The sequence below is a fragment of the Juglans regia genome, chromosome 12 (genome assembly GCF_001411555.2).
Source record: "Juglans regia cultivar Chandler chromosome 12, Walnut 2.0, whole genome shotgun sequence".
Taxonomy (NCBI): Eukaryota; Viridiplantae; Streptophyta; class Magnoliopsida; order Fagales; family Juglandaceae; genus Juglans; species Juglans regia.
Window position 1 is genome coordinate 23,668,886 of NC_049912.1, and position 11,951 is coordinate 23,680,836.

At 34.9% G+C, this 11,951-nt stretch overlaps 2 protein-coding genes across 2 annotated transcripts; one reads left to right on the plus strand and one right to left on the minus strand.

Annotated features, from left to right (window-relative positions):
- The first annotated feature begins 1,407 nt into the window (after positions 1-1,407).
- LOC108981318 (kinesin-like protein KIN-10A) lies at positions 1,408-6,122 on the plus strand. The gene is made up of 6 exons (XM_018952437.2): positions 1,408-2,188; positions 3,074-3,229; positions 3,300-3,407; positions 3,530-3,640; positions 3,731-5,335; positions 5,578-6,122. Exons 1-6 carry the CDS (start codon positions 1,553-1,555, stop codon positions 5,863-5,865), a joined length of 2,904 nt encoding a protein of 967 aa, XP_018807982.2. The 5' UTR covers positions 1,408-1,552; the 3' UTR covers positions 5,866-6,122.
- A 2,951-nt stretch (positions 6,123-9,073) lies between these two features.
- LOC108980733 (metalloendoproteinase 3-MMP-like) lies at positions 9,074-10,360 on the minus strand. The gene has a single exon (XM_018951734.2). The coding sequence runs from the start codon at positions 10,311-10,313 to the stop codon at positions 9,360-9,362; it is 954 nt and encodes a 317-aa protein (XP_018807279.2). The 5' UTR covers positions 10,314-10,360; the 3' UTR covers positions 9,074-9,359.
- Between the last annotated feature and the right edge of the window lie 1,591 nt (positions 10,361-11,951).

The following is an 11,951-nucleotide window of genomic DNA, read 5'->3' on the forward strand; positions in this document are numbered from 1 at the left end:
TTTTTTAAACATTAAAGGTAATTGTTAGTATTAATTATTAGCAATTATTAATTTATAAGTGTCTAATTATATATTATTATACTATATTATTACATACCTATTTATAATTATATGTTATTATACTAGACTATTATATATTATTCACTATTAACTAGTCAAATATATTATTTCTATTTTGACTATGTATGATAGGAATACTATGATGTGTACATATATTAGATTATTAGTCTATTTATATTATAGTACAAGTATATTATTATATAATATAATAATTAGCTCATAGTACTATAATATTAAATTTCATTATATAAATTTTAAACTTTTTATATGAGTATATATGACAAATATATAAATAATACATATTTTATAACCTATGTGTACTAATATTGGAGGCGGATGTCAAATGTCAGTGTTGAAGGTCGGAGTTGGAGTTGGTCAGACAACAAATCCAGCTCCGACTCCAACTAAAATAACAAAAAAAAAAACCCTCCAACTCTGACTCATTTTTATCAGAGCTCCAACACCGACCGACGTTGTGGAGTCAATACCATATTAAATTTTCAAATTTTTGCATAATCCTATTATATTGTTTGATTTTTAGTTTAAAAAATTTAAGTAAATCAAAATATCATTTTACTTTTAGATTTCAAAATATTGTTGAATCTTCATGTAGTAATTTTTTCTTTTTTAATCAGAGAAATTCTATTCTTAAGTAGCATGTAGAACACACCATACGCACAACTTAAATAGTAATATTTTATTTATAAAATTTAAATTATAAAACTTATATTTCAAATCAAATTATATCATACAAATACTATTTAAGTAATGTAAATAATGTGTTTACGTACTAACTTAAGAATAAAATAACTCTTTTAGTAAATATTCATAATAATTTATGATTGAACGTAAGAGTTTAAAATAATTATTAAATATTCTTAGAGTATTGACACATGGTATTTATCTTCGTATCTCAATATGTTATGTTAATTAAAATTATTACTTATGCAGACAATTTAAATTATATATTATGTTGTACTGTTAAGACCACAATATCACATCATTTTACAACATCAGTGCCTACTAATTTTGAAGATATAATTATAGATTTACTATTTTTTATTATTTATTTATTACTCTACAGTGTATTTAGAATTTTTATTTTTTTAATATTTTTAATCATTAAAAAAAATATAAAAAATATAAAACATCACGAATAATTATTTTCTTAATCATTAAATAAAAATAATAATAAAAAAATAAATGAAATAGTAAATAAGTGGAAGAGGTAGTAAGTAATTATCCATTTTCAAGACTCGATTCTCTTGCTGGAAGCCTGGAATGGTGATCGTCCACGAGCGCTCTGATGCCAAAAAAAAAAAAAAAAAAACTAGACGTTAGGAAGTAACGGCTAGATTTTGGTTAACTTCAAAAACTTGTTTCAGATTCCTACTACTCTCTTTCTCTCTCTCCCTCAAGAATTCCCAAATCGAGCTTGGTCTCTCTATCCGAGTCTGAAACTCAATCTTGAATTTTCTGGGTTCTGTTTCTTATGGCTCCCACGCCATCTTCTAAAGCAAACCAAACCCACCAGACCCAGTTGAAGACTCCACATTCGAAGCTTCGCATTCATTTCAATGCCACCAAAACAAACCCTTCTCCGAATCCGAACGCAGCTCCCAAAGCAACCCAACAAGACCACCCGGTCGAAGTAATTGGCCGGATCCGCGACCACCCGGATCGAAAAGACAAAGCCGCTTCGGTTTTGCACATCAATTCCAACAACCACTCTATCCGGGTTCGGGCTGATTTTGGCTACCGGGACTTTTGCTTCGATGGGGTTTCTTTGTCAGAAGAAGAGGACCTTGATGTCTTTTACAAGAAGTTCGTGGAGTCCAGGATTAGCAGTGTGAAGTTAGGGGACAAATGTACGATAATGATGTACGGGCCGACTGGTTCGGGCAAGAGTCACACAATGTTTGGGTGCTTGAAGCAGCCGGGGATTGTGTACCGGTCTTTGAGGGATATTCTTGGGGATGCGGAGGAAGAAATTGATTCCAACGGCGCGCTTGGAACGTTTGTGCAAGTTACGGTCTTGGAGATTTATAACGAAGAAATTTATGATCTTTTGTCGAGCAATGGTGGGGGAGGATTAGGCCTTGGATGGCCGAAGGGCAGTGCATCCAAGGTAATATTCTCTCAGCTTCTTGATTTTTTTGGTGCTAATTGTATTCTTGTTGATTGGACTTGAGACATGCTTTGTTGTGTTTAAATCTGCAGTTGCTTGCTGATTCTTGAAAGCATCATTTCTTGAATTTTGGTTTTGGATTTCCTTTGTTGGGATTACATTAGGTGGATATTTTAATCTATATTATCGTTTTTTCCTTAATAGATTCTCAACTACTGTTATTTGAGGTTTTTATTAATATTGTAGGTCTTACGGCTGTTAATTATTCGGTATAATGAATCAGGAGAATAAAGTGTGTGCACGACACTAGATCCGTGTATCAATTGTATTTTTGTTTCTTTAAAATCTTGCATTGGATTAATTAACTAGGTCAGCTCTGTTGAGTTATTTTATTTTATTCTATTTTTTTTTCCGCTTCTCATTGGTAAGTTATTCATGCATCCACTGGCTAGTCTTGAATGAAGAGCATACCTTCTATATCACATTCTCTCTCTCTCTCTCACACACACACGCAGCTTCTGTTGTGGTAATTGACATTCAAATAAACGAAGCCACTCAGAATCTTAATGAATATACCTGCATTCTTGTATTGAATTAGCAACGTCTTTCATGGTTTGTTAACATTTTTTTACCTCATTTGTTTTACTCCAATAATCAAGGAGCATGCTGATGTCAGTGGGTCAAGTTTTTACTGTAGGAACACAGAGACCCTTATAGGAGTGGCTCATCTTCTAGTGATACATTTGAAATGATGAAATCTAAGTGACTCGATGTGTTTAATTCTCACAGTTTTTCGAAATTGGTTGTTGCTTACTTCCAGCCTAGAGCCAATATGTTGAGCTTATGTGGATCTTTGTCGGGAAATATGTAATTCTTTATTTGTAGGTGAAACTTGAAGTAATGGGAAAGAAGGCAAAGAATGCAGCGTATATTTCAGGAAATGATGCCAGAAAGATTTCGAAAGAGATACAAAAAGTGGAGAAGCGAAGGATTGTTAGAAGTACCCTATGTAATGATAGAAGTTCTCGAAGCCACTGCATGGTAATAGTTCCTTTAGATTTTGCTTATCTTATAAGTGGTTGGAATTCACATGCTTTGCAAATCTGTACAGATAATCCTTGATGTCCCAACAGTGGGAGGACGCCTGATGCTTGTAGACATGGCGGGATCTGAAAATATTGAGCAGGCTGGTCAAATTGGATTCGAGGCAAAAATGCAGGTAAGATTCATCAAAACTGTGTTTTTATATCTTCACTGTTCGCTGTTCTTTTTCTATATTTTCTTTAGTAATGATCTCAGAGGTGCAAAACGATGATTTCTGTATTTCCATTGAAATCTCAGACAGCAAAGATCAACCAAGGAAACATAGCATTGAAAAGAGTGGTTGAATCCATTGCAAATGGTGATTCTCATGTGCCATTTAGAGATAGCAAATTGACCATGCTTCTGCAGGTAACTACTCTTTATATTAGTTTCACTCATGGTTGTTTAGATGGTTTATATGAAGTTTTATTAATAAGGTTTTTTGTTCTTTCTGTCTAGGATTCTTTTGAGGATGACAAATCAAAAATTTTAATGATACTCTGTGCAAGCCCAGATCCGAAGGAGATACATAAGACGATCTCCACCCTTGAATATGGAGCAAAAGCAAAATGTATTGTCCGTGGCCCTCATATGCCAATTAAGGATGAAATTGGCACTGAAGATTCTTCATCTGCAGTCATTTTAGGATCAAGGATTGCTGCCATGGATGAATTTATCTTGAAGCTACAACGGGAGAACAAACTAAGAGAGAAAGAGCGAAATGAAGCACACAAAGAGCTCTTGAAGAAAGAAGAAGAAGTTGCTGCACTGAGAGCTAGACTTGAGCAATCTGGAGCAAGTGAGGAGGAGATCAACTTAAAGGTGAATGAGAGGACTCAGATTCTGAAACATGAGCTAGAAAAGAAATTGGAGGAGTGCCAACGAATGACCAATGAGTTCGTTGAATTAGAAAGGAGAAGAATGGAAGAAAGGATATTGCAGCAACAAAAGGAAGTTGAAATCCTGAGACACAGGTTGGAGGAGATTGAGTCTGAGCTATGCCATTCAAGGGATGCAAGTGGTGATGAAAGTGCATCAAAGGACATGGATGGAAGTGGATTTGCCAAAAGATTATTGCGGATATATACCAATGAGGACCCAGGAATGGTAAAATCAATGGATTTGGACATGGATGACCAAGAACCAGTTATTCATGAGGTGAAACATGTTGGCGGATTTGTTTGTAAACCTGCTGGAATCCAAGGTATTTTGGATCATTCTCACCCAGTGGATCATGCTATTTTTGCAACAAAACTGGGAGACAAGGTATGTTTAAGCACGGTATTCGAGGAAGAAGAAGTAGAAGGGGAGGAAGAACAGGAGGAGAGAGTGTTAGATGAAGAAGTGGACAAAGAAATCATAGAGGAAAATGTATGTATAGTCGATCAGTGTAGCTCTGCAATCAGATTTGAGCAGACACAAACTCAGCGTAGCAGAAGTCCAAGGATAAAAGACTATCTGAAGGATGCATTAGAGGATAGGTTTATGGGGTCAGAATCAATAAGCAAACCAGAAAATGCTAAGGAATCTGCCTCTTCAAGACGATTGAGAATCCAGAACATATTCACGCTTTGTGGTAATCACAGAGAGCTGTCTCAACACATCAGAAACCCAGTACCCAAAAGGAGCGCTGGAACCTTCGATCCTCAGTCATCTCCAGTAATGAAAAATGGGGAGGATTCTGTAGTGAATTTAAATAAGGAAAATTTGGAGGTCCAGAAAAGCGTGCCCATTCCAGGATTTGTAGCAACGAGTCAGGTACCTACGGTAGAGCCACTTACATCAGTTAAAGAAGTGAATGAGCAGAAGTTGGCAGAATCACAGTTGAACAAACCAGTATTTAATGATATGGCTTTGGCTTCAAAGGAGAACTACAACCCCTCATATGATGGCAATAATGCACAGATTGACGTCCATGTGAAATGGGAGGCTTCCAGGGAAAATCCAGGAAAATTCATTACCACACTTAAGGTGGTAAAGGACGCAAGCCTTGCTGACTTGAGGAAGTTGATTGAAATCCATCTTGGTTCAGACAATCAAGCATTCACTTTTCTTGTGCTCGGGGTATGTTACATTAAAGTTGGCTCTATTTTTTAGCATTCTAAACTTGTTTAAAAAACGCAGAAACACCCGTATACACAACAAGTCCTTTTCTTGAAACTATTTTCAATTAGATTGCTTAAAAGATATTGTCATTGAATAATTTTTCAACCTGTTTTCTTTCTTTCCCTACAATATCCAATAAATCAAACAGAGCATAAGGACTTCTAGATTAATTGTACTCTGTATTGGGTGTGCATATACAGGACCAGACTGGAGCTCCAGTTCCAAGGGAGAAGGAAGGACTGATACAGGCCATCAAACTTCCCCTTTGCAACAACAAGGTGAATGGCCACTTAGCTTGCTTGAGATCAGCAAAGGGAATACAATGCCCTAGTCATCTTTCACAAAGTCCGCTCCCATTGAGGCCACTAGAGAACAAATTGCTACTCACCCCAAACTCCCGCTGCTTGCAGCCAGGTGACAGTTTAACACCAAACTACAGTTCCACCCCCTATATTACTGTTCGAAGGCATCCGTTTGAGCAACTTTAGTCACGTGTGAACTTTCAAACAGGGTTGTGCCGTGTACCTTTGTATTATAGTAGGTTAACATTGTACCTTAGTGTGTTAATAGTTAAATGTTCTTTCTCAGATCCGCTTTCTGCCACTACCTATGAACTGTTTCTCTGAGTTTGGATATGAATCTGATGACTCCACATCCTAGTTCTACTACCCTTGCATATTCACAGCTTCTGTACCTTGTACAATCTGCGCTTTTATTTTTGAGAAATTCTAAATGAAAATCTTACACCACACACCTCTATCTAACCAATATGTGATTTTTCATTTTTATCATTCTATCTTAATGCTTAAATATGTGTATGTTTAAATATAATGACAAAAATGACAAATCACATGTTAGTTAGATAGAGGTGTGTGATATCATGTAACATTTCCTTGTAGAATAACTCTTTATTTTTATCTAGTTTTTGAGGTGTTGAGTGTTAGAAAGGGACTGTGCAAATCCGGTGGTTTTTTTCCCAACTATTTTAACATAATTAGTAAAGAAATTCTCACCCTTGTCTAACCATATGCTGGATACAACAGGTGTTCAAAATTTAAAATAGCAGCAACATTGGTGTCCGTTTCTTTTCTCCATCCTTTTGAGCTCTATAGTGTATGAGTTTGAGTTTTCAGTCAGGGCATGATCCCATACCATATACAGGTTTTTTGGGTTATAAAATACTTGTACAAAAAGATTATGATAATAATAATGATAATAAATACTGGCCAATAGTGCATCTACATCTGCATATGCAAGTTTCTTTAGCTTTTATAGTCTCGGGTGCATTTTCTAGATTACTGATATCTAGAATATATAAGAGAATTGCTATAGATATAAAGAGATTATACAAAAGTAAATCTACAAATTAATGTAATTTCATGTGATTTGTTAGATTTACTTTATAAAAAATGTAACTTTACAATCTGACGTACTGTATCGTTAGTTTGTGAAACTACGTAATTTGTGTAATCTCTTGTAGCTAAAGTATTTATCAATTAAACTTACATGTGATCTTGTGAAAGCAGATTTATTTTTCTTAATTATGGCGAATTAGTCAGTCCTCTCAACCTTTCTTCTAGACGCGGTAGTCATTAGACTGGCATTAAACAAGAAGAACACGTCAATTTAAGCAACCCAGGACCAATGGGGTTGTTCTTCAGTCTTTCTAGTTCTAGATAATATAAATAAATTGAGCTTAATATATTCCACACTTAAAACAAGCAATAGAATTTTTCTTTAAAAGTAATTCATTTATTATTTTTTAGTGCGAAATTAAATAATTGAAAACCTACTTGTTATATTTTAATTATTTCTTAATTATTTGATGCCACGATTAAAGGCTAATGATTAAAAAGATAGCAGAATAGTATTTTTCATTAGTAATAGATATGGAGTATGTTATCATGCATATCATGCAACGATATCTGTAGACCATATATGCTCCTCATATGGAAACTACAGAATTTGTTGTGACAAAATTAACTTCTTTTAAGACGAAACATTTTGTGCACAAAGACAAAAAAAGAAAAAATTATTTTCGTCGAAATGATATGAGGTGCACTTTTTCCGAATGTGTTATATTTAAGATGGAAAAGAGTATGAATCGATCCCATTATTTTTCAACGTAAACCCTAATATTAATTATTTTTTTTGTCCTAATAATTATTAAGGTTGAAACTATCCATACATTGACAATTATTAGGGTGTAATCTCTACAAGAAAATAGGCTATTTTCAGCTATTTTAAGATTGCAGCAAAAAAAGGCTGCAAATAAGTACTATTTACGACGATTTTATGTCATTGCAAAATATTGTTACTGTAGCAACATCTTATTTCCGTCGAATAAGAAAATCGCCGCAATAGATTCTTTTTGCGACGAACCTTGTTGCCATAAAAGTCATATACGGCCAATTAATTGTTATTAGCTGCGATTAAAAACCGTCAGAAATAGTCTTTTACAAAATTTATAAAAATCTGTACAAGACTATTTTCAGCAAATTTTAGTCGCCACAAAAAGTCAATTCCAACCATTCTTGTACACGTTGAAAACAAGTAAGTTTCCTTTTTACCATAAAATTTTATAAGTTTTTCGGCGAAACTTATTAGCTGAAAAAAACTATAATTTTAAGCACTCGGCGTTAAAACGCCTATTCTTTCACTTTTTTTCCCTCCAATCTCTCTCTTCCCCCTATTCTATGCTCTCCCCTGATCTCTACTCTTCACGTCTCCACGTAGTAGCCATTGCACGCCGTTGTCAACCCACCGTCACCATCCACCTCTATCGTCGTCGGCCAACCCAGCCAAGCCCCTCCTCGTAGCTTACTTCTGTGTACTTAATCTCTCAATGGATCTTAAATATCCCAAACGATAGCTTGTAATTAATATATAATCTTGAGTACATATTATTTTTCTTTTAGATTTGTTATTATTTTGGGTTTTTCATTATTAGTTTTCCAATTTAATTATTTTTTTCCTTGCATCTCCTTAGATTCTTGGCATTTCATAATATTTCTAGCATCTTTCCCTTTTCTCGGCCTTCACGTACCGATCTCGTCCTCGGCCTCATGATCACCATCCTCGCACAACTAAAAAAAAAACATCACCCTTTTTAGTTCACAAGCATCTTTTGGGATATCAAAAGGGATATGATCATCACAGGCTCAAGGGCGTCCAAGACCAGCCCACAGGTGGTGCTCTGATTTTTTATTTTTATGGAAAACGAGCCTTTGGTACTCTTTTTTTTTTTTAGTTCACAAGCAGCCTTTGTGTTTTGTTTTCTTTTGTTGCAGTGTTTTTTCTTTGTAATTTTTTTTGTGTAATGTAATTTCTAGGTTAATAAAAAAAAAAAAAAATTAGTACCTTCGGACTTTGGTCCGAATGAAGTATTAGTCCCCCCTCCGCGTTGACGGGGTTTGGTATATCCTACCTTGCTTAGTCGGGATATGGAGCTTTGTAATCTCTGTCGTGGACAGATGTGGTATTTTCTCTAAAGATTTAGGTCTTTAGAGATTTACTGTCTGGACTAGACCATGTCAATTACGAAAGTGTATTGGAAAGATATTAACGATTGTAATTGATTTATTTTTCAAATCAATTTTATAAGTCCTCTCTTAATGAAGGTTAACACCTGTTTACTCAAAAAATAAAAGAAAATCTATAACTAAGCGTACTGAGGCAAGTAAGAAAATAAAATGCACCTAATTAGCAATCATTATAACTGAGCAAATCAATTCATTTCAGGAGCTATAATTGCCCAAACAAGATATATATTCACGATTATCTACATTTGACTTTATTAATAAGGTGAAAATTCAAACTAATGTTTTAAGACATAAATCTTAACAGCTAATTTATTAAACTATATCCCTGATCTTCTTGCCAAAACAATATCGCCTACTTCGATCATTGTCGTAGATTATTTTATAAGCAACAAATGCTTTATTCTGTAATAATATATTCCCATTAAATTCTTAGACATTTCTCAAACATTATATAAGGCGTTAATTCCTGCAATATCATCTGCATGCAAGCCTTTAGTCACTCCTGGAGAGATACCAGGTTCCATGATTGCTCCTTGAACTGAGCTATGCCCGAGTCCAAGAAGGTGCCCAATTTCATGCAAAGCAACTGTCTCCAAGTCATATGCACCCGGAGTAGCACCCACACTCCAGGGCTCATCTGCATCATAATGGAATCTTCCATCTGTTGGCGCAAATGCATGAGCAAGGGTTCCACCAGTTCCATCAAAAGCATTTTCTTTTCCGTCTCCATGATCCCTACTACCAAAACCAATAGTGATATCTGCGTTTGACAAGGCTTGAGCCTGCGAGAACGTGAAGTGGGTGTTTCCTGCCCACGTTCGGAAAGCTTGTGCGACAGGACTCATGGCTTGAGTTGGGGTTCCTGGGAGAAACCCGTAGGTGAGATGATACTTTGAGGTTGGCCACTTTGGGGCACTTGGGGACATGAAACTATAATGAGAGACGGTATGAAGTGAGCCCTTGCGGTGGTGATGCTTTTTCTTGCCTGATTGCATCGAGTTTGTACCATTGATGATATCTGCTACGCCACAACGAGGCATCATCATCTTTGATACCGTTTCAGCATCCAAAGTCCCAGTGGCCTTTAGATGATAATTTTGCTGGTATGTTTTGACGGCAGATTCTAAGAGTTCATCAAAATCATCATCATTGGCATCGGTGTTGATTTTGGTTTTGTGATAATAACCAAAGTTTTCAAGATACATTTTGAGGTCATGGATACCTTTGAGCTTCTCACCCTTGTGGCATCCCTGAAGATGCTTGAGAAATCCAAAGGGTGATGTTTTTTGGTCAGAAGAGTGTGGTGGAGTTGTTGCATGCGAAAGAAGAGGAATGAGGGCAAGGAGGAGGCCGAGAGTGATCAAGGAGAAGAGGGGAGATCTTTTGGCAGTCATGAGTACTACTAGATGGTGAAATCAAGCAATTAAGGTGTAGGGATGGATGTTGTAGAAGGCTCATGGATTGGATGCTTTTTATAGACGTTAATAACCGTGTCTAGTATGTTACGTGTGGCGGGGATCATGCATGTGATCTGAATTAATGTGAAAGCAGACCCATTTTTCTTGGGCATATTAGTCAATTTAACATAAAGTATAAGTTAATAATTTGGACCAAGAAGTACTAAAATATTCCATTTACTTTGGACCAAGTAATGGAATTTATATATATATATATATATATATATATATATATATATATATATATAGGACGTCAAGGTTTATGAATGAGGAATTGATCAGGTAATTAGACCCAAGTCATGCAGTTGGGCAGCCATATATACTCTTTCCTATTGCCTTTCCAGACCTTTTCATACGCAACAAAACATTTCCTTTGGGATGGAAAACTGGAGGCGGCCACGTCGGAATTAATTCTCAAATCAAGATTAATCAAATAACGACATGTGTCACAAATGCATAATCGGCTTCTAAAATCATCTATTAACATGTTCATGCCTCAGTAAACAAATGTTTTTACAAACTAGAAAATAAATTAAGAATCAACTATTTTTTAAGAAAATATTGAAAATAATGTTACATTTGAAGAACTGAAAATAGAACAATTGAAAAATTGAAAAATAAACTTAAAAAAAAGAATAAAGTTAGAAAATAATACTTTAGATTAGAAAATATTATCCATAATTTGAAAAACTAAAATAGAAAGCCACCATAGGCTACCAATTTGGTAACTGACCTAAGAGCACTAGCATTGGCTTGGCCAAATGTATCTTTAAAATTTAGTTAATATCACACTTTTTTACATTTTCCTATTCCATTTAAATTCAATCTCCACATTAGCTATTTACTCTCTATAAAATAATAAAATATTATTAAATTAATAATTTGTTTATTTAATTTATTTGTATCACATTTTATAATTCTACAAATTTAATATTAATAATAATTATATTCTAATTAAATTAATATTAAAAAAAATCATATTTTCAATAGTCATTTAATACTAATAACTAAAAATTGAGATTAAACTTATCTAAATTTTTATATAAATTTCTTATTCACTAACCAAATATCTAATATTCTATCTAAATATTCATTAACCATATTTTTAATGGAGTGAGAAATTATTATTTTAACTTTTGGTGAATCAATTTGATTCTTCAAATTTGAGTAATCACTGTAGCAGAAATTCAAATTATTTTAGAGATGCCCAATCCAATGTGGGGTCTTTTTAGTACAACTTATCTAAATTTTGGCCAATCTTCAACTTTGCCCAAGCCAATCCTAGTGCTCTAATCTAGTTGACTACCTTGTGGCCATCCCTTGGGTGAACATAGGGCTGCGACCCGATGACAGCTAACCAGGTCTGGGCCCAGTCCGACCCGACCAGTCACTGTTTACATGCAATCCGGCCCGACCCGACCCAATATTGTGCGGGTCGGAACTTCTCTCTCTCTCTCTCTCTCTCTCTCTCTCTCTCTCTCTCTCTCTCTCTCTCTACATTCTACAGTGGTTATTGTGTATCACCAACGATTGAAACGTCATATTTTTGTAAACTAAGTTTATGCCAACCTCACT

Coding starts and splice junctions, on each gene's coding strand:
- LOC108980733 (XM_018951734.2), bottom strand. CDS start 10,313: ATGACTGCCAAAAGATCTCCCCTCTTCTCCTTGATCACTCTCGGCCTC.
- LOC108981318 (XM_018952437.2), top strand. CDS start 1,553: ATGGCTCCCACGCCATCTTCTAAAGCAAACCAAACCCACCAGACCCAG. Junction 3,408..3,529: donor GATTCGAGGCAAAAATGCAG/GTAAGATTCATC, acceptor TTGAAATCTCAG/ACAGCAAAGATCAACCAAGG. Junction 5,336..5,577: donor TCACTTTTCTTGTGCTCGGG/GTATGTTACATT, acceptor GTGCATATACAG/GACCAGACTGGAGCTCCAGT.